The 25,914-nt window shown below is 39.4% G+C and overlaps 2 protein-coding genes across 10 annotated transcripts in view; one reads left to right on the top strand and one right to left on the bottom strand.

Annotated features, from left to right (window-relative positions):
• The window catches only part of Cast (calpastatin), a 110,055-nt gene extending 89,098 nt beyond the window's left edge, over positions 1–20,957 (top strand). For 5 of the 8 annotated variants that reach the window (XM_029485011.1, XM_029485007.1, XM_029485009.1 and 2 more), the window contains 8 exons: positions 5,730–5,828; positions 8,093–8,197; positions 9,661–9,753; positions 11,138–11,173; positions 11,675–11,767; positions 13,221–13,289; positions 17,374–17,435; positions 18,499–20,531. In XM_029485011.1, the coding sequence (XP_029340871.1) occupies positions 5,730–5,828; positions 8,093–8,197; positions 9,661–9,753; positions 11,138–11,173; positions 11,675–11,767; positions 13,221–13,289; positions 17,374–17,427 (549 nt within the window). In that variant the 3' untranslated portion in view covers positions 17,428–17,435; positions 18,499–20,531. Of the gene's footprint in view, positions 1–5,729; positions 5,829–8,092; positions 8,198–9,660; positions 9,754–11,137; positions 11,174–11,674; positions 11,768–13,220; positions 13,290–17,373; positions 17,436–18,498 lie in introns of all 8 variants that reach the window. The other 3 variants (XM_029485008.1, XM_021180601.2, XM_021180602.2) reach the window with 2 other exon arrangements.
• Positions 20,621–25,914, bottom strand: part of Erap1 (endoplasmic reticulum aminopeptidase 1) — a 46,088-nt gene continuing 40,794 nt past the window's right edge. The window contains exon 19 of one of the 2 annotated variants that reach the window (XM_021180595.2): positions 20,621–22,743. In XM_021180595.2, the coding sequence (XP_021036254.1) occupies positions 22,588–22,743 (156 nt within the window). In that variant the 3' untranslated portion in view covers positions 20,621–22,587. The remainder of the gene's footprint in view (positions 22,744–25,914) is intronic. The other variant, XM_021180596.2, reaches the window with a different exon arrangement.

Raw genomic sequence — 25,914 nt, 5'->3', positions numbered from 1 at the left:
GCGCAATTGGATTGGAGCAGAAGCTGTGCTCCACTCACCAGAAGTCTTAAGATCCTGTGGCGGGTGTTGTGGGTAGCTGGCGAGTGTCACTTTCTCTTTTTTATTATCTTATTTATTTACATTTCAATTGTTGCCCCCCCTTCACAATGTCTCCCCCAAAATCCTCCCAGCCCCTTTGCCTCTAAGAGATACTCACCTACCGGTCCATTCTCTGCTCACCCTTCCAGCAGCTTCCTTCTCTGGGGCAACAAACCTCCACAGAACCAAGCCCCTCCTCTCCCCTATGGTTGATACCAGATAAGGCAGTCCTCTGCTACAATGTAGCTGGAGCCATGGACCCACTCATTTATACTCTTTTGTTTGGTGGTTTAGTCCCTGGGAGCTCCTTGGTTAGTTGATATCGTTGTTTTTATGGGGTTGCAGTCCTGTTCAGCTCCTTCAGTCCTTCCACTAACTCTACCACCAGAGTTCCTGGGCTCAGTCCAATGGTTTGCTGTGAGTATCTGCATCAGTCTTAGTCAGGTGCTTGCAGAACCTCTCAGAGGATAGCCATACCAGGCCCCTGTCTGCAAGCAGTTCTTGGCATCAGCAATAGTGTAGGGGTTTGGTGTCTGCAGGTGGAATGGATCCCAAGGTGGGGCAGTCTCTGGATGGCCTTTCCCTCAGTCTCCACTCCATATTTTGTCCTTGCACTTCCTTTAGAAAACCTTTTATTGGAGGTGATTTCTTCAGTTCCTATCTCCTCATTGTTGGGAGGTAATGTCATCCCCATTGGATCCTGGGAGCCTCTTGTACCCGTGGCATCTGGGACTTTCTAGTGGTTATCTCCACCTACCTCCCTACTGCTACTTATTTCTATTCATTCTTCTGGCCCTCTGGACTTGTCTCTTGTCTCTTCCCACACCTGGTCTTACACTCCCCCTTTATTTCACTCTCCCTGCCTTCTCCCATCACGTCCCTCCCTCCCTCTGCCTCTCGTGAGTATTTTGTTCCACCTTCTAAGTGGGAACTTTGACCTTCTTTCTTGTTAAGGGTCATATGACCTGTGAGTTGTATCATGGGTATTCTGAGCTTTTGGCTATTATCCATTTATCACTGAGTAAATAACATGTATGTCCTTTGGGGTCTGGGTTACCCTCAGTATAATATTTTCTACTTCTATCTATTTGCCTGCAAGATTTATGAAGTTGTTTTTAATAACTAAGTAGTATTCCATTGTGCAAATGCACCACATTTTCTGTATCCATTCTTCCCTCGAGTGACCTCTGGGTTGTTCCCAGTTTCTAGCTATTATAAATGAGGCTGCTATGAACATAGTAGAGCATGTGTCCTTGTTCTATGTTGGAGCATCTTTTGGATATATGCACAGTAGTGGTATAGCTCAGTCTTCAGGTAGTACTATGTCCAATTTTCTGAGGAACCACCAGATTGATTTCCAGAGTGGTTGAACCAGCTTGCAATCCTACCAGCAATGGAGGAGTGTTCCTCTTTGTCCACATTCTTACCAGCTTCTGCTGTTGCCTGAGTTTTTGATCTTAGCCATTCTGATGGGTGTAAGGTGAAATCTCAGGTAAAATCTTCTTTTGACTTGAATTTCCCTGATGGCTAAAGATGTTGAAAATTTCTTTAGGTTCTTCTCTCCATTTGAGATTCCTCAGTTGAGAATTCTTTGTTTAGCTCTGCATCCCATTTTTTAATTAGGTTATTTAGTTTTCTGGCATCTAACTTCTTGAGTTCTTTGTATATTTTGAATATTAACCCTCTATTGGATGTAGGGTTGGTAAAGATCTTTTCCCAATCTGTGGGTTGCTGTTTTGTCCTATTGGCAGTGTCCTTTGCCTGACAAAAGCTTTTCGATTTAATGAAGTCCCATTTGTAGATTGTTGATCTTAGAGCTGAAGCCATCGGTGTTCTCTTCAGGAGAATTTCCCCTGTGCTGATGTGTTCGAGGCTCTTTCCCACTTTCTCTCTTATTTGATTCAGCATGTCTGTTTTTATGTGGAGATCCTTGATCCACTTGGACTTGAACTTTGTACAAAAGATAAAAATGAGTCAATTTGCATTCTTTTACATGCAGACTGCTAGTTAGAACAGCACCATTTGTTGAAAATGCTTTCTTTTTCCCACTGTATGCTTTCAGATTTTTTGTCAAAGATCAAGTGACCATAGATATCTGGGTTTATTTCTGGGTCTTCAATTCTGTTCCATTGATCTACCTATCTGTCTCTGTACCAAAATCATGCAGATTTTATCACTATTGCTCTTCTCTTAGGGTTTTACTGCTGTGAACAGACACCATGTCCAAAGCAACTCTTATAAGGACAACATTTAATTGGGACTGGCTTACAGAGTCAGAGGTTCAGTCCCTAATCATCAAGGTGGGAACACAGCAGCATCCAGGCAGACATGGGTTCAGTAGGAGCTGAGAGTTTTACATCTTAATTTGAAGGCTGCTGGTAGAATACTGATTTCTAGGCAGCTAGGATGAGGGTCTTAAAGCCCACACCTATAGTGGCATACCTACTTCAACAAGGTTACACCTACTCCAACAGGGCCACACCGTCTTTTTATGGACAAGCATATACAAACCATGATATTCTACTCCTTAGCTCCTATAGGCTTGTTTAGACATGAATCTGTGGGGGACCAATCCTAAACAAAGCATAATACAAAATACATTTAGAACAACTTCTAAAGTCCCCATCATGGGTGAATTTGCTTCCTTTTGTTCTAGAGCTTTTAGGTATGCTGTCAAGCTGCTAGCATATGCTCTCTCTAGTTTCTTTTTGGAGGCACTCAGAGCTATGAGTTTTCTCTTAGGAATGCTTTCATTATGTCCCATAAATTTGGGTATGTTGTGGCTTCATTTTCATTAAACTCTAAAAAGTCTTTAATTTCTTTCTTTATTTCTTCCTTGACCAAAGTGTCATTGAGTAGAGTGTTGTTCAGCTTCCACATCAACCTTGGCTTTCTATTATTTATGTTGTTATTGAAGATCAGCCTTAGTCCGTGGTGATCTGATAGAATGCATGGTATAATTTTAATATGTTTGTATCTGTTGAGGCCTGTTTTGTGACCAATTATATGGTCAGTTTTGGAGAAGGTGCCATGAGGTGCTGAGAAAAAGGTACATCTTTTGTTTTAGGATAAAATGTTTTGTAGATATCTGTTAAATCCATTTCTTTCATAACTTCTGTTAGTTCACTGTGTCTTTGTTTAGTTTCTGTTCCCAGGATCTGTCCATTGATGAGAGTGGGGTGTTAAAGTTTCCCACTATTATTGTGTGTGGTGCAATGTGTGCTTTGAGCTTTACTAAAGTGTCTTTAATGAATGTGGATGCCCTTTTATTTGAAGCATAGATATTCAGAATTGAGAGTTCATCTTGGTAGGTTTTACCTTTGATGAGTATGAAGTGCCCCTCTTTGTCATTTTTGATAACTTTGGGTTTGAAGTCAATTTTATTCGATATTAGAATGGCTACTCCAGCTTGTTTCTTTGGACCATTTGCTTGGAAAATTGTTTTCCAGCCTTTTACTCTGAGGTAGTGTCTGTCTTTGTCCCTGAGGTGGGTTTCCTATATGCAGCAAAATGTTGGGTCCTATTTATGTAGCCAGTCTTTTTATTGGGAAATTGAGTCCATTGATATTAAGAGATATTAAGGGAAAGTAATTGTTGCTTCCTTTTATTTTTGTTGTAGAGTTGGGGTTCTGTTCTTGCAGCCATCTTCTTTTAGGTTTGTTGAAGGATTACGTTCTTGCTTTTTCTAGGGCATAATTTCCCTCCTTGTGTTGGAGTTTTCCCTTTATTATCCTTTGAAGGGCATTATTCATGGAAAGATATTGTGTGAATTTGGTTTTGTCATGGAATATTTTGATTTCTCCCTCTATGCTAATTGAGAGTTTTGCTGGGTATAGTAGCCTAGGCTGGCATTTGTGTTTTCTTAGGGTCTGTATACCATCTGTCCAGGATCTTCTGGCTTTCATAGTCTCTGGTGAGAAGTCTGGTGTAATTCTGATAGGTCTGCCTTTATATGTTACTTGACCTTTTTCCCTTACTGCTTTTAATATTCTATCTTTATTTAGTACGTTTGTTGTTCTGATTATTATATGTCAGGAGGAATTTCTTTTCTGGTCCAGTCTATTTAGAGTTCTGTGGGCTTCTTGTATGTTCATGGGCATCTCTTCCTTTAGGTTTGGGAAGTTTTCTACTATAATTTTGTTGAAGATATTTGCTAGCCCTTTAAGTTGAAAATCTTCATTCTCATGTACTCCTATTATCTGTACGTTTGGTCTTCTCCTTGTGTCCTGGATTTCCTGGATGTTTTGAGTTAGGATCTTTTTGCATTTTACATTTTAGTTGATTGTCGTGTCCATGTTTTCTATGGAATTTTCTGCACTTGAGATTCTCTCTTCCATCCCCTGTATCCTGTTGCTGATGCTCACATTTTTGGTTCCTGATTTCTGTCCTAGGATTTCTTTCTCCAGAATTGTCTCCCTTGTGATTTCTTTATTGTTTTTACTTCCATTTATAGACCCTGGGTGGTTTTGTTCAATTCTTTCTCCTGTTTGGTAGTGTTTTCTTGTAACTTTTTAAGGGATTTTTGGGTTTCCTCTTTAAGGGCTTCTAGCTGTTTACCTGTGTTTTCCTGTATTTCTTTAAGGGAGTTATTTATTTCCTTCTTAAAGTCTCCAACATCATCAAGTGACTTTTAATCCATATCTTTCTTTTCTGGTGTGATGGTGTATCCAGGACTTGCTATGGTGGGAGAGTTTGGTTCTGATGATGCCAAATAACCTTGGTTTCTGTTGCTTCTGATCTTATGCTTATCTCTTACCATCTGATTATCTCAAGTGCTTGCTGCCCTCAATATATCTAATTCGAACCTGTCCTTCCTATAATCCTGGTTGATTCAGTACTCCTCAGAGTCCAGCTTCCTCTGTGATCCTGTGATTCAGGGCTACTGTGAACCTGAGATTCTGGGTGTGTCAGAGTTCTTGGCAGTCAAGCTTCCTCTGAGACCCTGAGATCCTGGTGTGATCAAGCTCCTGTTATCCTGGGATCCTGTAATCCTAAGATCCTGGGCTTGTTACAGTGCCTGGAAGTGATGTCTTCTCGGGGGACTGTGGTGTGTTGAAACCAAAGTATACCAGCACCAATCAGAAGGAACCCATGCAGCTGGTCAGGCAGGGCTCTTGTGTCCTTGCTCCTGCTGTCACAGGCCTGTCACAATTGCTTTGGAACAGATGTTGTGTTCCACTCACCAGTGATCCTAAGATCGTGTGGAGAGTCCTCTGGGGACCATGGGACCACCCACCGAGTTTGCGCTCAAGGTGTTCTGGAGCTGGCAGCTAATCTTCTTGTACAGGGACAAATTCAGTTCCTAGTACCCACAGAAGGTAGCTCACAACTTTCTGTAACTCCAATCCCCAGTGCATCCAATGCCGCTTTCTGACATTCATGGGCAACTGCACTCATAAGCATAATCCCATAATTAATAATAAAAATAGATCTAGAAATAGAAATGGAGAAATTGTAAAAATACAGTGAGAAAAAAATGAAGACTGAGAAATGGAGATAGAAAAACAGTGTTTTGAAGATGCTATGAGGCATGTACTTGAATAAAAGGAAAAAGCAGCCATAAAGCAGTTTTAAGGGATGTATTTTAAATGTTAATATTGTAATTATAACCTTACATGCAACTTGTTAATAGTATTCTTTTTTAATAAAAGGAATTTGAAGATGCCAAACTTTCTGCTGCCATTTCTGAAGTAGTTTCTCAGACACCTGCTCCAAGCACCCATGCAGCAGCCCCACTGCCTGGCACTGAGGTAAGCAACATACTTTCCTTGGGAAATATTCTTACAAGAGAGAAAATAAGGCAGCTGTCTACCACAAATGAAAACAGGGAAAATTATTGTCTGTAGTGCCAAACCATCCATTACCCATTGAACATCAAAAGATAAAGAGGCTATGCTTAACCCGGTCTTGTCCTCTCTGATGAGGGAAGTGCTTCATTTGCTATCAGAAGTTCCCTTAGTGAAGTCAGCTTCCCTTCCCTTCCTTTTGATGTGATATCAAAGCTTCCTTAATGCAGTGGTCTTGAATTCTGGTGAGTTTTTACCCTGTTGAGTCAGCTCAAGATCATCTGAAAATATCCAAAGGCAGAGATGACAAAGCCCAGACTAGCCACAGGTAGCTTCACAAAGCTGTGTTCCTGAGCTCTAATGGAAATTGATTGCTTAAAACAAGCAAAATGCTCCCTCCCTCCCTTCTCCCTTCCTCCCCCTCTTTCTCTTTGTCTGTCTGTCTGTCTGTCTGTCTGTCCCTCTCGCGCTCTCTCTTCTTCCCTATCCCTTCTCTGTCTCCGTGTGTGACTATCTCTTTCTCTGACTCATGTTGGGGTGTGTGTGTGTGTGTGTGTTTATCTATGGGACAAAAAGATGGAGCAGAAAGAATCAGAGAATCAGCAGTAACTCAGGCCAAGTCCAGAGGTTCCCTGAGGCTGTTCCTTACTGTGAGCCACTAGCCTCTGTCTTCCAGGATATTTTACAATGATTCCTTTCCCGTTGCTTTTCCCATTAGAGAATTATGTGTGTGTGCGAGTGTGCATGTGCATGTGCATGTATAATGTCAGTATAACTAAGAGAAAAACTATTTTTAATGAATTAAATATGAGCATCAGAATCAACTAAACTATCATAATTTATGCAAACTTTCTTTGCTGGGTATAACAGCATGTCAATAAAAATGGCATTTGTGTACATCCTGAGAAATATTTTTAAAAAGCTGTAAGATTACATTACCCTTGCAGCAAAGCCTGTTTCAAAAGGACCTAGAAAAACATAAGTATGGCTGAGAAATGCAGAGGAAAAATCACCATGCTTTCAGTGTCAGAACCTGGCTTCCATTCACTCTTTAGCAATGTGTTTTAAGCACCTAGCTTCGTTTCTATCCACTTTTTAAAAAACATACTGTTACTCAGAGGGTTCCTGTGGACAGCAAATAAACCTGGATAATGTATGAAAACACCTGTTCCGAATAACTACAAACCAGTCCACGATGCAGCCCAGCAGGGTAACTTGTACAATATAGATGATAAACATATTTTTAATGGAATCTTTATGGATACAAACTAAACTCATATTAGTATGGACAGCCAACATTCTGATCCTATTATGTTAAGAAAAGTTTGAAAAAGTTTCATAGAACTTTACTATAATAACAAGATCAATAACGATGCATTGTTTACTTATTATTACTGAGTGTCAACATATAGTTCTCTCAGCAGCATGCCTTATAGATATTAGCACTCACTTTTCCCAGCTTAGAAAACTCAGACTGGGAGGCTAATTCCCTTAGCTGAATTATACTGGAAACAAATGTAAAATAAAATGTTGTTCTGGTTAACTTGAACTGTCGCCATAGTTTATTGATCACTTTCTTTCCCTAGAATACCTTCTATTAATTACTTCACTTTAGCTTTAGTGGGCTTCCTGGAGGTAAAATAGAGATTCCCAACTAGTTCAGAACTTCTCTGAAGTCTTTTTGTGAACCCTCATAATTTGTCAGAGACAACCTCTTCACTCAATGACACCAAGCATATTTCTATGGAGTTTTGTGGTCCAAAAAATGTCAGGATAATGGTACTGAGTTTTATAGCCGTTCTTGGTAATATGTGTTCTCCCATACACACACACACACACACACACACACACACACACACACACACTGCTAGCTAACCATCTGACTCCAACAGTGGATTAAAATTAAGTTTGATTTCTCAGTGGAAAGAAAGTGATGTGTTTGTTTATGGAACCTCTAGGTAAGATTTAGGCCACTTATTTGAGTGCAGCATCTGATACTTGCACTAAGACTTCCTTAACGTGATGGTATTTTCATGATGCAGCTGGGTAAGGGAGGCAGATGCTTTCACTGCTCTTTGTCTCTTTCACTGTCAGCACGTCAGTTTTCCAATACTGGCTGGCCCTGTTACCTACTCCTAGATGTCCATGATAAAAAGATGGGGTTCCTGGATGGCTTCCCGGAACAATTTGTCCTACTTGTAACTAATTCAGAACGATTTACCTTTTAGCAGAAAGACAAAGAACTTGATGATGCCTTGGATGAGCTTTCTGACAGTCTTGGACAAAGACCGCCTGATCCAGATGAGAACAAACCACTGGATGATAAAGTGAAGGTAAAAGATCTCCCCTGGCCTCCACAGAGAAGGAAAAAGACACTGGCATTATCTGGGGGTAGTGAACAGCTAGCCTCCTCCATCTCATTTTCTTGTTTTGGTTTTCGGTTTTTTTTTTTTTCAGTGTTGGTTATATTTCTCTTTTTTTCACTAATGATTGTATTTCTGGAACAGATTCCATTGCACGAAACATCCTGATTATGAAATGAAAGCAGAACTATGTTTTAAGTGTTTTCCAATTTTTTTTCTTGATCTTATTTGGGAATAAGGACATAGAACCCAAAAGACATACACTGTGTACTCATGGTGTTAGAGACCTAGCACCAGGTTTCCTTCCCCTGCACCTCTTTTGCAAGCATAACTGAATCTAAATTCAAACTGTGTATGTGAACTTTGACTCTGCAGTGGTCTCTCTAGAAGGACAAAATGAACTAGCTGACCCATACACAAAGTGTGTATAAACATGTATATTTAAGACAATATTTAACAAGCCATTTCAATTGACTTGATCATATTTTAGAATCAAGAAGTAACTGAAGTTGGGAAGATGGCTCAGTGGGTAAAGTACTTACCACACAAGCCTCACAACATGAGTGCAAATCCTTGGTCATTAGTGTTATTATACGTAATTCAAGCCTGTACAGAGATGAGAGACACAAACAGGAGAGCTGTAAGAAGCTTGTGCACCAGCTAGCCAGGCATGTGCATTGGAACAAACAACAGATCCTATATCAAGCAAAATGGAAGCTGAAGAATGACTTTGGAAATATACATGTCGGAGCATGCACATGCCTGTGCATGTTCATGTGCATAGGTGCATGCACACAAGTCATACACAAAAAAATAATGAAAATAATAAAAGAGAAGGAACTTTATGAGCATCTGAGGCAATGTGACAAAGACAGGACATTGTTTTTATCGTTCTATCATTATTATAGGATATTGAGATTAACTTAACATATATTTTAAAACCTGAATTGTGATGCTGCACAAAGGTGTATCCTTACTCCATAGAGACCAGGGAACCTCACAGGTAGGGATACCAGCATGGGCATGGCTGGCTCAGTCTCATGTATGCTCAAGCATCAGTATCTCCTGTTTTGCTCCTTTGCAGTGCTTTAAAATGGAGGTATAAATATTATCAAGGCATTGGGACCTGACATTTAATATGAAAAGCAAAATTCAATCAGAAAAAATAATTTATTCCTGTGGCTTTTAGTTCCCAGTAAGGTTTCTGAGTATAACTGTTTGATCCTTTCAGTTGAAAATTCACAGATTTGGCCGACATATAGAAAAATAAGGATTCACAATTTTCATCAGCTCTCTGCTTATCATCTGTTTTGTTGCTCGGTTCCTTATGTTTGGCTTCACAAAACTATAAAAGAAGTAGTTTCTACACTTTGAGCTGTATTTTTTAAGTGAAGAAAGAAATGAACTTTGCTTTTTCTCTTCAATGTTTGTAGGAGAAAATCAAAGCAGAGCATAGCGAGAAACTGGGAGAAAGAGATGACACCATTCCCCCGGAATACAGGCATCTCTTGGACAATGATGGGAAGGTAAACTATTGCAAACGGCCTAGATGACACCATCCCCCCTGAATACAGGCATCTCTTGGACAATGATGGGAAGGTAAACTATTGCAAACGGCCTAGATGAGGTCGCTGCTCTCAAACCTTCCAAGTAGAACTTCTCTGGAAGTGAATGGAAGCTGCACTAACATAAAAGCACATCGTGACTGAGTACTTTTAATGTCCCACCAGAGGTGACAAACAGGCTTTCTTATCCCTCTGCTGTATCTACTTGAGATAGTCTTATTAGATAGTCATGTTTTGGGCCCTGCCATAAAGTTACTGTTGAATAATGCTTACTAAGTCATAATAATGATTTCAAAGAATATATAGTTAAGAATTAAATTTTTAAGGAAAGTCTCTAAAACTGATGGAAGCAATGAGATGTAAAAGAAGCCGTCTGTGTGTGGAGAGCAGGTGCGGGATGGCGGAAGAACTGCGAGGCCAAATAAACACAACAGTCCATACCCTGGATACCCTCTCCCACAGGAGCCCCAGCTCTAAAAGCTGGAGTACAGACAAAACCCTCTCCGGAAGCACCAGGTCTCTTTCCTCATCACACAGGCCCATCTGACTGCCTCCCCCTTTCTGTTGGATCTAACTCTGCTTTAGTTGTTAGAGGTTGAATCATTCTTCCCAGGCCTGCTCATCAAATGGAAAAAGGGAGTTTAAGCTCCATCGGTGTGCTCTGATGCTATGGGTGGGGCAGCCCCTCCCTGGCCAAAGCCTTGGTGCCCTAAGAGTGCTTTGTTCCTGCAATGCTGTCTCCTGCTATCAGTCACCATCCCCTATGTTGATATTACTACACCACCCTGTTTGCCATCATTGGAGGTACTTCATTTATTGCCCTTGCCTTAAGATGGATGAGAACCCTCTAAGTTAGTGATACTTGCAATTCCTGCCTGAAAATCATCTTCAGATCTTTTGAAACTATAATGCGCATCAGGCATGGTAGAGGCCTACAACCAGTCGTTTGGAAGTCTAAAGAAACATGGGAAGTTCAGCCTAGGCAACTTAGATTTTCTTTTCTGTTTTAAACAAAATAATAACAACAACAAAACAAACAAACTGGAATGTATCAGGCTCTAGATTCATTCCCAGGACCACCCAAACCAACCTATCAAAAACCGCAGTGATCTGGTGGTAATAAATTTTAATACCTGGGACCAGAAAAATTCCTACATAGTCTCTGTGTACTTTCAGAATCAGATCTTTGCATCTGGCTACTGAAATGGCTATGAAAGTGAAGACTTAGTAGAAATCTGGGTGAGGTGCCCAGTTCATCAGTTTTGTATAGTAGATGCTCACTCTAAGACTAAAGTGAACCTAAATAGAGATCTGTGGTTAACCAAAACACTACCTTGTTTTTAAGGACAAACCAGAGAAGCCACCGACTAAGAAAACAGAGGTAAATACTATGATGTATACTTTCCTTGTTTTTATTATACATGTAGTTTTCTTTTAAACTTTAAAGAAACTAAAATTTGTTAAGTATCTTTCTCCTGTGCCAATATGTGCAGATAAGCCTATATTGCTAACTTTATTTCCCACAAGAACCTTTTAAACGTAGTAGCAGATTTCCAAGTGAGAAAATTTGTACTGAAGAATGTAACATGACCCAAGCATGGTGGCACATGCCTATAACCAACAGGGGGTAAGGAAAACGGGACAGTAAGGAATTCATAGTTGCATAATGAGTTTGAGGTTGGTTTGGACTACATGAAACTGTCTCAAAAAAAAAATAGAATATGGGAAAATAAAGATGTTTAGGTTCCCACGCTTTGTGTTTCCTTTACCTAGTAATTTTAGGAAATAAATGCCAGTGAGCTTTTCTTCTTAAACGTGTTACTTTTAAATATGAGGGAATTTGCTTTATAGCTATCTTCATGTATTTCTACTTACATGTTAGAAACCTGATCAGGACCGGGACCCCATTGATGCCCTCTCAGAAGATTTGGATAGCTGCCCCTCAACTACAGAGACCTCAAAGAATACAACAAAGGTACTACACTTTTTCATACTGATTTCTTTGAAATACCCATCTTTTTAGAGAAGAATGAATAGAATAATGTTATAGAGAAAGTTAAAATGAAGTTATAATTCTACTTCCCACGACACTATTATTTAATGTATTTCCTTGTTTTTGCCAGTAAATAATTTTACAAAATTGTCCTTATGTTTTGTTACATCGTTTAACAACATTTCATCAGGGTTCTGCATGTGGTGTATAACCTCCATAGCCATCATTTTTGGTTGCTACATTGTTTTTTGAGTCACAAATAACTCTGTGCTCATTTTGCATGGCAGTCTTTGACCCCCCCCACCCCCCCGGCCCTCTTCTGCCCATTTGTTGTCTGTAATTTCCTCTTGTCCCCTCCTGGTGCAGCTGGCTGACTTAAGACTTTTAATGGCCATTTCTAGTCTTTGTCCCTTCCTAGGCCAGCCTAGCAGCCTTTGAGCACTCTCCCGGCATGTGGTCACCTGGTACCAGCTCCCTTTTTCCCATTGAGGGCGTTACTTACAGTCATTGGATCTTTGATTTCTGTGCTCAGATTAGCAGAGTGCTGATATTTAATAAGTGTTCAAACATGTAATTTGAACTGAATGAAAACCTAAACCCATTATTCTTCCCATTAATACAGTTTAATAAAATGAATGAAAATAAATGTGTAATATCATAGTTTCGGGGCACTTAACCTATAAGAACACATCTTGTAAATCACACAGAAGGAAGGGTAGATGTAACAGTCTGTTCATCATTGTTTCAACTGCTTTTAAACACAACTTATGGCTGCATCTTCATACCTTCCAAGTGATTTAATTTATTGCCTAACTCTACCTTCTACTTCTCTCTTCTGGAAACTCCTAACTAATATTTCTGTTTTCTTCTTTCCCTCTTTTCTTCTCTTTCCCCTTTATTTCCCATTCTATCCCTCTCCTCTCCTGTTTTATCCTCACTCCTTTCCAATACATTCCTTCCTTTTATGTCTTCTTTTTGGTAAATGTGTTGTGCCTTTGCAGGCAGTTTCTATCGTTACTTCCATTTCTCTCCGTATCACTGAAAACAGGTGTTTGTGTTTTGTTTTCATTGTTTTCCTCAATGGCACATGAAACTCTGGCTATGTAAAGAAAAGCTTTGATTTTTCTGGACCTCTGGTTTTCTAAAATAAAATTGTGGTGTATATTTGGGGTTCATGTTATGAAATGATAGGATATGTGAAACACCTATGTGACCCCGTTTTCCTCTTATTTGTAGCCTTTTAAATGTCCTGCTTAAAACATAGATATATCCAGTTATTTTAAAAATAAGTACCAAGCTACCCATTTTCATTCAGTAATGTTGGGGGATCTAGGCTGCTAGGAAGAATATCCTGGATTCATCTAATGGCAGCATGTAGTCAGTGTCTCCATGGATTTGTGATGGCAGAAGCCTCATTGCATTTCCATTGCTTTAGGAGAAGAGCAAGAAGACTTCAAGTTCCAAAGCATCCAAGGATGGAGAGAAAGCAAAGGACTCTTCCAAGGTAAACATGGTCATAAGCATAACAGTTGACAAGGAAGTGGGATTCACTCTCTTAGGCCTTTAGCTTGATAGTGTAAGCTATTTAGAGCAAAAGACTTTTAAATAATAGCTATCCCTTAGCGTACCTTGCTTAAAAGAAGAACAAAAGTAAGCTCTTGGGTGCTGAAGTGATGGCTGAGGTGTTAAATGCACTGGCTGCTCTTTCCCAGCTAACCCTGAGTTGTTCCCAACAAGCTTACAACCATCTGTAACTCAGGTTACAGGACATAGGATTCCCTCTTCTGGTCTCTGTGATCACCAAGCATGCACATGGTGCATGATATACATCAGGAAAAACACATAAAATTTTTAAAGGGGCGGGGGGACTTTAAAGATTTTAAAAGTTTGTTAAATTGGAGATTTAAAATTAGAAATGCATATTGTGTTAAATATGTGTGTGTGTGTGTGTGTGTGTGTGTGTGTGTGTGTGTAACTCATGTTTTGAAAATATAAATGAAATGTGTCCTTAACATAATTCAAGTGGCATGTGGTTCTTGCTTTTATTTAAGGGCCCTCAGAGCCTGTGATTCACATGTGAAAACATGGAAGTTGTTCTGATTTTTTGATGCTATAATAAAACACCCTGCCTAAAGTACCTTAGTGGAGGAAAGTTTATTTGGCTTCCACTTCCAGTGATCATATTCGGTCACTGAGAACAGTCTGAAACCCAAGCAGTGACTTGAAGCTGAAACCATGGGAAAACACTGCTTGCTAGCTCTGTCACAGACCCCTGCTTAGCTAGGGCTTTGGTGGTGGTGGTGGTGGTGATGGTGGTGGTGTTTACAACCCAAGCTCACTTGTACAGGGACAGATGCTGTCCACAGTGGGCTCAGCCCTCTTAAATCAATTAAAAATCAAGATTTAGTTCTCCACAGACATAGGTGATATTTTTTGTAAAATGTAGAATGCTGTGGGGTGGGGAGTTAAGTGGGCCCATGCTGGGGCATGATGGGTTGTAGGATGGGTCTAGTATAAAATGAAGTTTATTTGGGAGCATGGGAAGGGGAGTAGAGGCAGAGAAAGAGGGCACAGAGAAGGACAGAGAGAAAGAGGGGGAATGAGAGAGAGACAGAGAGACAACGAGAAGAGGCTGGCCAGAAACGCATGGACACAGTGGGGGGAAGGGGGGGACAGAGGAGGGAGGACAGGAGAGAGAGACAGAGATGCAGAGACAGAGACTGAGAGAGGACACAGAAAGGGGCAGGGGTCAGAGAGAGAGAGAGAGAGAGAGAGAGAGAGAGAGAGAGAGAGAGAGAGAGAAGGGTCAGAGAGAGATGGAGAGAGGCCAAACAGTCCTTTTATAGAAAGCCAGGCTCCTACCTGGCTGTTTCTAGGTAACTGTTGGGCAGAGCTTAGATGGAATGCTAACAATACCCACAAACCAGTCTGAACTGAACAGCCTCTCAACTGAGAATCCCTTGTCAGGTAACTCTAGGCAATATCTAGATGACAGAGCTAACTAGGACAGTAATTTATACAATGAGAGAAGATATCAAAGTGTTTCCAGTTCAATGTATTTGTTGGACAGAGATTAGTAAATAATGAGACAATTTATATAATGGCCGGCACTGTGCCACTGTATAGCTAAGATAATTAAGTTACAAGGAGAGTCTGAGTCGGCTCCGTGGTTTGAAAAGCTGTGTGGTGTTATTATTGCTTTGTTTCTGTGGTGAGGCGGTGCTTTATAATAGGAGTCTTTGGGGGTCAAACTGATCATCTCATACGTCAGGAAACACAGAAGAAGAGATGGGGTGCCACAACCTTGAGTAACAGAGGGGCACACCCCCAATGCCATAAGAACATCAAGTAAGGCCCTGGCTTGTCTATAGCACCCCCCAGGATTTCCACCCCAGGGCCAAGTATATTACACATGGCTCTTTGAGGGGCCTGAAATATCCAATTCATTTAGCATATAGTTGTGCAAAGTAGAATAAAAGCTGATGAGTAGAAGTCACAGGTTCAAGCTTACATAACTTATATAACTACAATCTTCTGACAATAATAAAAATTAAAAGTACCAACTTAACAGTCTAGTGTATCCACATCTCTCTTTTATTTTTGAAATTATAATTAAATCATTTCCCTCTTCTCTTTCCTTTCTCCAAACTGTCCCATGTGCCCTTCCTTGATCACTTTCAAATTTATGGCCTGGTTTTTTTTTTTTTCATTAATTACATCAACGCTTCTTAAGAACAACTAGTGAAAACTTCATGCAATTGATTTTATCACAGGATACAAGAACTTTATATATCAAATAAGTAAAAACCCTTATCAATTAATTATAATTTTTAAAGTACCTGATCAACCCATTAATTATAAAAATGTTTGATCAATCCATTCACAAGAAGTAGAAAGTATAATTGCCCTACACAGTGGAGATTAGCCAGCCAGCCTCTTCTCAGTGCAAAAAGAGGATAGGGTCACTGTGGAATGGTGAGACACTATCATCTTAATTCCAGCAATACTTCTGCATTTGAAAAATTGTCAGGAGCCATAATGAGACAAGCTAGTAACTAGCAGGAGATCTTCCTGAGATAGCCTGCTTTGGATTATTACATAATCTGTGACAGGTTCACCCTTATTAAGCAAGGCTATAAGGGATTCATTGTAGGAAAGATTCCTGCTATTAATATGCATTTCCTGTTATTTTTAAACATATATAACGATCACTAAGTAATACCACACCCCTTTGGAGCAGATCTCTACAGATCCACCAAGATGCTATACAAATAGATGACTTCTTAAGTTTTGATGATCCTCTAAGAATTCCTAAAATTATATCAGTGATTATTAAGCTCTTTTATAGTGTGAATGATATTAGGTCCTTTTCTGATAGCTAAAACTGCAATGAGAACTCTGCCAGTCTCTCAAGTGTCACCAGTTAATTGTTCCTAGATAGTAACTAGACTTTCTCCTACTCAGAGCACGTTCCTAGAGGTTATAAACAATTAACCAAGGGTCATAAAAAGGGAACCAATTATAGGTGCTAAGACAGGAGAGAAAATATTGCCTGGGTTTATCTATACAAAACTTCACTAATAACTTAGTTACGGTTTTCATTCTGCAGTGAACCTGTGGAGCTGAGACAGGTGAGGGATGTTTAGCCAGATAATTACTCCTAATGGATACGTGTGTAAACATTCTCTGTTGTAAACTATTGCAATTTATGATTTGATTTTTTTGTGTGGGAACTTATGATGAACTTTGTAACATGCGACCATGTATTCTGAAAGCATTATAAGTACTGAAGACAAAGAGAAGAGAGATTTTTTTCCTTTTCCCCTCCTGGAAGAATCTTTTTCCTTACTAGAATTTTTGCCCTCTTTCCCTCTTAGAGAATTTTTCCCCTTCCCCATGTAGGATCTTTCTGCTTTTCCCCTCAGTTAGCTCCATAAAAGCTTTAAAAGTTTCATAGGAAACTTTTTACAACTTAGTAATAAATACTATAATCACTTTTCTAAGTGTCCATTTTTTCTTCCTGTGACTTCCAACTAGCAGGCTGAAAGTGAGAGCCAAGCAGTTCCTGCTGAGATAGTACGAAGGCTATTTACTTAATCCGTTGCTATTTGAGGAAGAGGTGCTAAGTGCCAAAAACTGCAGTTTTTGGCCTCAGAGGATCACCACAGGCAGGTCAGCTACAGTAGCAAGAAAACTTATTATTATACAGCAACCCTAAATATCTTGTAAAACAAAGTCTTATCCTCCAACGATGCTCTTCCCCCTCTGCTGCTTCAAGAATCTACAAGAAAGAAGACCCCACCCACCCCCCACCGGGGCTGGCCCCAAGCAAAAATTTTATAGGGTCCATTAAAAACATGTTTAAAGTGAGAAATTTAGGATTAAGACTATTTACAGCTTATAACTTAAAAACTAAGGAAAGAACAGAGCATGTCTGTGTCAAATGAAGAATATAGCCCAGGCCACCCTCTCTGCCTTCTGTTTGGTCCATATCCAGGAGTTCATTTTCTCCTTCTGTTTCCTGGTGAGTTATTGTGCAGTGTTGATTTAGAAATAAAAGCACTCACTATAGCTTTGCTTCCCCTTAGAAGACAGAGGAAGTGTCCAAGCCAAAGGCTAAAGAAGATGCAAGACACAGTTAATGAATTTGGTAAGTTGTGTTTCCACTGTAAATAGCAATAACTGCCTTCTAGCAGCTGGCACCGTAGGGAGCCAAAGGCAAGTTTCTCTCTTGAGTATTCCACACTTGTTCCTGTTCTTAGGAACCATAGCAAAGTTCAAAGTATTCCATTCCCTAACAAGCACTAAAGGGATTATTGTACTACTAGAACTTTTCTTTTTAATCATATGATTAAATTACTCTTAAAATGGCCTGGCAGTGGTGGTGGCTTTGATCCTATCAGAGGCAGAGGAAGGCAAAGCTCAAAAAGTTCAAGGCCAGCCTGTCTATAGATCGAGTTCCAGGACAGCCAGGGCTACACACAGAAACTTGTCCTTAAAAAAAACAAAACAAAACCAAAAACCCCAAAACTCTTTAAAGGACTCAGAGTTTTAAAGAAAATCATACACCACAAGCTAGTTCAATCTTTGAAATATGAATAATTATACAGATTTTTTTCTTGCAATGTATTTGTAGCAAAATGGCAGTAACTGATATCTGAAATACAAATGCATGATGAGTGGTAGAAATCACAGTTTGGGAATAAAGGCTGTTTAACCTGTTTTTGTTTTGTTTTTTTTCTTAATTCTGAAAGAACAATGATGGATTCTGACCCATTCTTCAATAGGTGGGTTCTGATATTCCTAAAAATCATAAAATGAAACTGCATGCTCAACAAAGCCTTAAAAAAACAAACAAACAAATAAAAAGAACAACAACAGAAAAGAAAATAAGAAATGGGGTTGGCATGGTGAGGGATGCACATGGTAGATTCATGGAAGTTGCCCTCTGAAGTCCACATGCACACTGTGGCATACATATATTAAATGAAAATGTAAAGTAAGGTATTTTGATTTTTTGGTTTCTGTTTTTTTGTTTTGTTTTGTTTTGTTTTGTTTTAAACTATGGGTTAAATGACCCAGCTCTCTTACCAGGATCCATTTCATTTCCTATAGCGCAGTTAGTACACCAACAAAAGCTGCTCCACATTTCTCAAAGTAACTGATGACCTTATATTAACAACCTACTCACTCATATTTCCTTTTATTTTAAGGGTATCTGAATAGAAATTCTTCAGCTGGTGGATGGTGACTTTTGAAGAACAAAGGCCTTGATGACAGTTTTTTCTGGGTGGTTTCTGGACAGTGGTATTTGTTATGTCTTTTGACATTTTAAACACTGAGTTGTTATTCTTTTCCAGAACAAAACTGAATTTGTCTGCTTCACATGTGTTCTGTATTGAGTATTGATAAACTTCAAAGATTTTTAATTGCCCTTAGATGGGAGAAGGAAGCTTTATATTTGTAAGAAATATATTTGATAGTTTCTTAAAACACCAAAAATCCCAGAAAGCCTTTACAAACCTTTGCACTTTATATATACAGTGCCTGTAAATCTCATTAGTATTTTTGGTTTGCACTAAATCTTTTTTAGCATTTGAAAAATAATGCTCCCAACTTCTGTCAGTATTTCGACTTCTTATTATGTCTTTTTCTTCAGCTTTGATGTATCTTTGGGTTACTGTTGATAAGTCAAACATGAAATATTGTATACTCGGTGTATAACTCTTTGGGGGATGCTAATAAATTAATGATAGATGACCCAAGGTAAACCTTGGGAGCATCAATCTCCTTTCCTGCCTGAACTCTACTTTCCTAGGAATGAGGACTTCTACTCATGGTCAAACAAGACACACTGAGACTTGAATGAAGCTAGCAGAAAAACAAAGCACAGACTAGAGTTTAACGTACAACTTTTAGCAATAAATTGGGGATTCTTAGAATACTCATATGGCTTGAAATATCCGGGTTTACCATGGCATTAAACTGTGGTTTCCACCCTCTACATGAAAACCAGATCGAAATCCTTTGCTTATAGTCACTTGCCACATTGTCTAAAGCATCTTTATCAAATACAAAACTCAACTTCTTCCAATGCGCGTATGTACATACAATGTATACACTGAAATTTAAAATCTGCTGCTATATCAAGGCAGGTTAAACTATCTTAACATCTTTGAATGGTACCTAAGATTTTTCTGAGCACTGCACTGGTATCATTGATGGAAAATTGATAAACAGTTAATTCCATTTCTACTTCCTAGCAATGAATGCTGGACGAGATGTCAGGTGCATATAAACCAGACTTCAACTTTCTTATTTCCAGAAATCACAGCCTTTGTTGCCATCAATGTAAAGATTTTACTACGATTTAATTAACTTTACTAAATATAACTTACATCATGAGCAATTCCCAGGGGATAGGTAAGACCAAGCAAAACATTATATCCATAATGAACATGATATTTTGTTAACTCTCTAAAATTACTCTCTACAAAACATGCATGCACCTCTTAGATTTCAAATGCTACCCACAAAAGTATTTAATTCCCAGTCTTATAAAAGGGACAGTCACTATTCTGTTTTTAAGGCACTGATAAGAATGTACTCCCTGGGCGGTGGTGGCACACGCCTTTAATCCCAGCACTTGGGAGGCAGAGGCAGGCGGATTTCTGAGTTCGAGGTCAGCCTGGTCTACAAAGTGAGTTCCAGGACAGCCAGGGCTATACAGAGAAACCCTGTCTCGAAAAGCAAAAAACAAAACAAAACAAACAAGAATGTACTCCCTGTCTTAGATAGGTTGTACTGCTGTAAACAGGCACCATGACCAAGGCAACTCTTATAAGGACAGCATTTAATTGGGGCTGGCTTACAGGTTCAAAGGTTTAGTCCATTATTATCAAGGCAGGAACATAGCAGCATCCAGGTAGGCATGGTGCAGGAGAAGCTAAAAGTTCTACATCTTGTTCCTAAGGTAAACAGAAGACTGGCTTCCAGGGAACTGGGATGAGTGTCATAAATCCCATACCCACAATGACATACTTCCTCTAACAAGGCCACTTCTATTCCAACAATGGTACTGCATGTGCCAAGCATATTCAAACCATCACACTCCCTGAGTTTTGAATTCATTATTGTCTAATCCTTGTATCTTGGCAGTGTAGGTGTCTGTGTACTCTTTTCGTTTCTAAAAGCATGCTAAAACCTTTGGCATTGGCACATATGCTTCCAAGGCTATGGCTCTAATATACAAACTTCCATGCACACATAGGAATATATTTAAGTGATATAACAAAATAAATAAATTTAAGAGTGGCTGTAAAATCACACATATACTTAAGGTATCAAAAATATTTTTTTAATTAGGAATATTCTCAAGACTTCGGTGTTTGCTGGTAACTCACAGTGACTTGCATATGCCATAGGATCTAAAGGAATCCTTTTTATTCTCTTCTACTGTTTACTTTTCAAATCCTAGTCAGGTGAAAACAATTGCAGATATTGCCTTAGAAGTAACGAACAGGTGGTTTTTATTACAAAAAGTTGCTGCATATGTAATATTTTATCTGTTTAGAAAATGGGCTTTTCCAAAAGTGAAGGTGACCAAAACAAAAATCAGTATTTGTGTTTCATTAATTAAGATATAAAATTATTCAATTAAAGGAAAATATTTTACATGAAAATCTTGGCTCTGTGTTTTATTTTATATGTAGTCTGGGGGGAAAAAATTACCAGTGAATCATTTTCTATTTTCAAGCTGTCAGATGAAGTTAATATAAAAATAGAACTGTAAACACATCTGTTGTGGATTAGATATAAAGTGGCCCCAGCGAGCTTGTGTGTTGAAGTCTTGGCTCCCACCTGGTGGTAATAGTAACAGAAGAGACTGACCGTAAGGGCTGAGCTCCTTAGTGGATTAATCCATTTGCTGTCACCAATTCACTGATGATTCATGCTTGAATGGTAGGTAGGTGTAATTGAAGAAGTAGGTCCAGTCTGTGGGAGTATGGCTTTGACCAATACACTGTGTCCCCAGACTTCTATCTGGCTCTTGTTTTGTTTTCTGGCCAATACTGGATAAACATTCTTCCCTGATACCTGTTATGGTAGCCATAGTGTCTCACCACAGGCCTTTAATAACAGAGCCAACAAGCCATCATCTAAAATCTTCATTTAATCTCAAGTGTTTTGTTAGGCCAGTGAAAATATGACAATTGAACCCTTGACCCCTAAAATCGCTTTATTTCATAGTATATTACAGCACCATATGTTGATATTTTTCCTATCACTTATGCCATACATCGAAAAAAAATTTATTAAGACTTAAAGAATTCTCTCCTTATACTAATATAAACATATTACTAATATTGTCCTTTGTTAGTGAGTCCTCAATGATTTATTTGCAGTAAGTGCTAATATGAGTTATTTAGGAATTTACAGCCCTACTCCCTACTTAAGGGATCAGTGACTCACAAGTATATCTTAAAATGAGATATTTCTGATACAGATCTGAATGCACTCCGCATTTTTAAAAATAACCTTCCAAAGAAAGTAAGTGGCTCTCATATTTGACTTATCCAATGAGGGTTATAGATATACAATATTTTTAAAAACAAATGTGCACGTAGGTTCAGTGAAAATGACAAGTACTACCATGACTGGTATCAGCAGATTTCCACTGTTGCCCCGTGCCCCAATGGATGAAAAGGAAGCAGTTATCAGAGTGCAGGGGGAAAAAAAGGCCACCTCTTATGAGTAAGAGGTTGAAAGTCATCCAGAGGCAAGTACAAGAAAATAAACACCTCTATGCACTCCCTCATGGATCACAACTACCAAACACTATCAACAAAATCCAGAGGGCAAAAGTGTCTGACTAACTGGATCCTGCAAGGCAGCACCCATAAGTGAACCCAGGAAGAGAGACTGCAGGACTGTAGAGCCAGAGAGATCAACAGGAGGACTGCTGCACAGCCACTTCCCAGCATGGCTAATGATCCAAGCATTCACTGCACAGTTATGCCTCACTGTTCAGTCTTACAAAAATACTGATGAATGACCGACACAGAAGCATGAAGTATAAACTGAGAAGAAGCCCCCAGGGTTTTTCTGTGGCAAGGAGCTGGGCACTTGGGTTTAAACCTGTCAATCACAGTCATTGAAGCTTTTCTCAGACATAATCAAGTGAAATGAAATAAGAAAATATCTTCAGTAGTAGCCAAAACAACTCTCTTTAGTTTAAAAATACTCAAATTGAACAAAACTTTGCTCATCATAAATTCTGGAACTTGGCAAGAAACATATTGTCACAGCAACTCTGGCTTTTCTTTTTGCAGCCACAGTCTTAGTTTATCAAAATTCTTATCCATCCATCGTATGTTTTCTTCAATGGTCTCAATGGTTTGTTGAACACAACGGAGCTGAGAGCCATTTTCTTTCAAGGAACTGAAGAATCCTTTTACCTTGGGGGGGGAAGAAGATTTTTAAAAGCATTAGTTCGGTTATATTAAGCAGATGGTCATCTAAGGGAACTTAATAGAAAGGTAAAGCTACAATTCCAATGTTAGCTGACATTTTACATAGAAGAATGTGCTAGATATCTGGATATGATTATGTATCTCTTATGTTTGAGCTACACAAAGTGAGCTCATGCCACATGACATCAGGTTTGTATTTCTTCCTCTAGCTTTTCTATGTTCACAGTTGCCAGACTTTAAAAGGCTTTGCTGTTTGACATTTTTTATTTGAGGTTTAACTGAGTATGTCTATTTAATATGGGTTCTGTTATATATACACAGATGCTTATTAAATTTTTTAAATATGATATCTGAAAAGCAGAATGTGCAGAGTATCTTCTTTGCCAAGGGAAAAAAATAGCATCAACCACATAATGCACTGTTTCTGTGGGGTCTGGCCTTATGTGTTATTACTGCCAACACTGTAAGGAATGAGGCTCTTCACAAGTTATGGTGGTAAGACCTCAAATCTTGACAATATTTTTATCCCAATCTACAATTCCTGCTTTGGTCCCTCCAGATAAAATCTACACAGTTTCCAGAGATATAAGAAACTTGCAGCGCTCTCCTCAAAATGTATTTTGTTCTTGTCACATCCCTGGGTATCTATCTGAAGCCTTGAGCTCGAATGATGGATAGGCTGCCTTTGCCAAAGCACTGAAAATTGTGCTGCTTCCTTTCACCTTCAAGAGTAGTTAACACTGACCCATTTCACATTAGATGTTCACAGCATTAACCCATGTTTGGGTAGTAAGGAAGCAAGAATAGACCAAGACATAATTTATTATGAATTCCAGACAGCTAATTCCTCAAAAACCTACTTCATACTACCATGTTATGAGTTTTGGAATAGTGGGTGGAGGCAAGACTGAGTTTTAGGAAGATCCAGTCAGAATGATGCGGAGCTGTTCTAAAGTTAATTAAGAGTCCAGTTGCCTCCTGCTCGGGACGAGAAGAAAGACTCCCTTCTCCCTGCCTGTGCTTCGCTCAACAGATCACTGGACCCAAGATTGATTCCTCATCAACTGAAAATCACTTTCAGAACTCTTCAACAATAAGTCATCAATATTTTCTCTTCACCCTTTGGCTAAAATATTTCATTTATCCTTAAGGAGCCCACAGTGGTGATATTATGGCTAAAATATGTACTTCCATACAAGCTCTAGCAAAGCCAGCGCTTACCATTTCTCCCGAACCTAGACTGTGTCTTCTGCCGCACTGATACAGCTGAATACCCAACTTATATACACCTCGCAAGAACACACTCAGCAGCTTTTAGAGGAGTGGAAAAAAGTCTCCTTTGGTAGAATACATGTATGTCTCATGTTCTCTCTTACCAGACATTTTCATTACAATTTCTTATTTTTGCCTGAGCACAAAGAACTCCATGATAACTGTTCAATGTGACTGTAATAAATATCTTCAGTGTAGGTTCTCATAGCTCCTATCTTCTATAAGTTTCATTCTTTAATATTTATTTTTAGAGATGGATTTTAGAGACTGCTGAAAAATCACAAAGTATAGAATATTATAAGTGAGAAGAGAAACATGATTTTGGATACTGAAGCGCCTGGACTCTCTCTGCCTCTTCTACCAGCTGGTCATATTAGCTGTTTGAACCTCTAGCATTCACTTTTAATGACTTTAAATGATGACCAATTGTGTGTGTGTGTGTGTGTGTGTGTGTGTGTGTATTTTATTGGATATTTATTTACATTTCAAATGTTATCCCCTTTCCTGGTTTCCCCTCCGAAAAACACCGTCGCCCTATCCCCTCTCCCTTCTCCCTACTCATCAACCCCCCTACTCTTGCTTCCTGGCCCTGGCATTCCCCCATACTGGGGCACAGAGCCTTAATAGGACAAAGGGCCTCTCCTCCCATTGATGTCCAACTAGGCCATCTGCTTATGCAGCTGGAGCCATGAGTCCCACCATATGTGCTCTTTGGTTGGTGGTTTGGTCCCTGGGAGCTCTGGGTACTGGCTAGTTCATATTGTTTTTCCTCCTATGGGGCTGCAAACACTTCAACTCCTTGGGTCCTTTCTCTAGCTCCTTTATTGGGGATCCTATGCTCAGTCCAATGGATGGCTGTGAGCATCCACTTCTGTATTTTGTGATGCACTGGCAGAGCCTCTAAGGAGAGAGCTAAATCAGACTTCTTTCAGCAAGCACTTGTTGGCATCCACAACAGTGTCTGGGTTTGATGACTGTAAATAGGATGGATCCCCAGGTGAGTCAGTCTCTAGATGGTCATTTCTTCAGTCTCTACTCCACACCTTGTCTCTGTAACTCCTTCCATGGATGTTTTGTTCCCCCCTTCTAAGATAGATAGAAGTATCCACACTGTGGTCTTACTTCATCTTGAGTTTCATGTGGTTTGTGAATTATATTGGGTATACAGAGCTTCTGGGCTAACATCCACTTATCAGTGAGTGCATATCATGTATGTTCTTTTGTGACTGGGTTACCTCACTCAGGATGATATACTCCAGATCCATCCATTTGCCTGCAAATTTCATAAGTTCACTGTATTTAATAGCTGAGTACTATTCCATTGTGTAAATGTACCACACTTTCTGTATCTATTCCTCTGTTGAGGGACATCTGGGTTCACTCTAGTTACAAATAAGGCTGCTCTGAACATAGTAGAGCATGTGTCCTTGTTAAAAGTTGGAACATCTTCTGGATATATGCCCAGGAGTGGAATTGCTGGGTCCTCAGTTACTACTAGGTCCAATTTTCTAAGGAACTGCCAAACTGATTTCCTGAGTGGTTGTACCAGCTTGCAATTCCACCAGCAATGGAGGAGTGTTCCTCTTTCCCCGCATCCTCGCCAGCATCTACTGTTACCTGAGCTTTTCATCTTAGCCATTCTGAGTGGTGTGAGGTGGAATCTCAGGGTTGTTTTGATTTGCATTTCCCTGACGACTAAGGATGTTGAACATTTTTTCAGGTGATTCTCAGCCAGCCATTCAGTATTCCTCAGTTGAGAATTCTTTGTTTAGACTCTGTACCCCATTTTTAATAGGGTAATTTGTTCCACTGGAGACTAACTTCTTGAGTTCTTTGTGTATATTGAATATTAGCCCTCTGTCAGATGTAGGATTGGTGAAGATA

The sequence above is a fragment of the Mus caroli genome, chromosome 13 (assembly GCF_900094665.2).
Source record: "Mus caroli chromosome 13, CAROLI_EIJ_v1.1, whole genome shotgun sequence".
NCBI lineage: Eukaryota > Metazoa > Chordata > Mammalia > Rodentia > Muridae > Mus > Mus caroli.
Note: the sequence above shows the minus strand (reverse complement) of the source record. Positions and strands in the feature narration are given on the sequence as shown.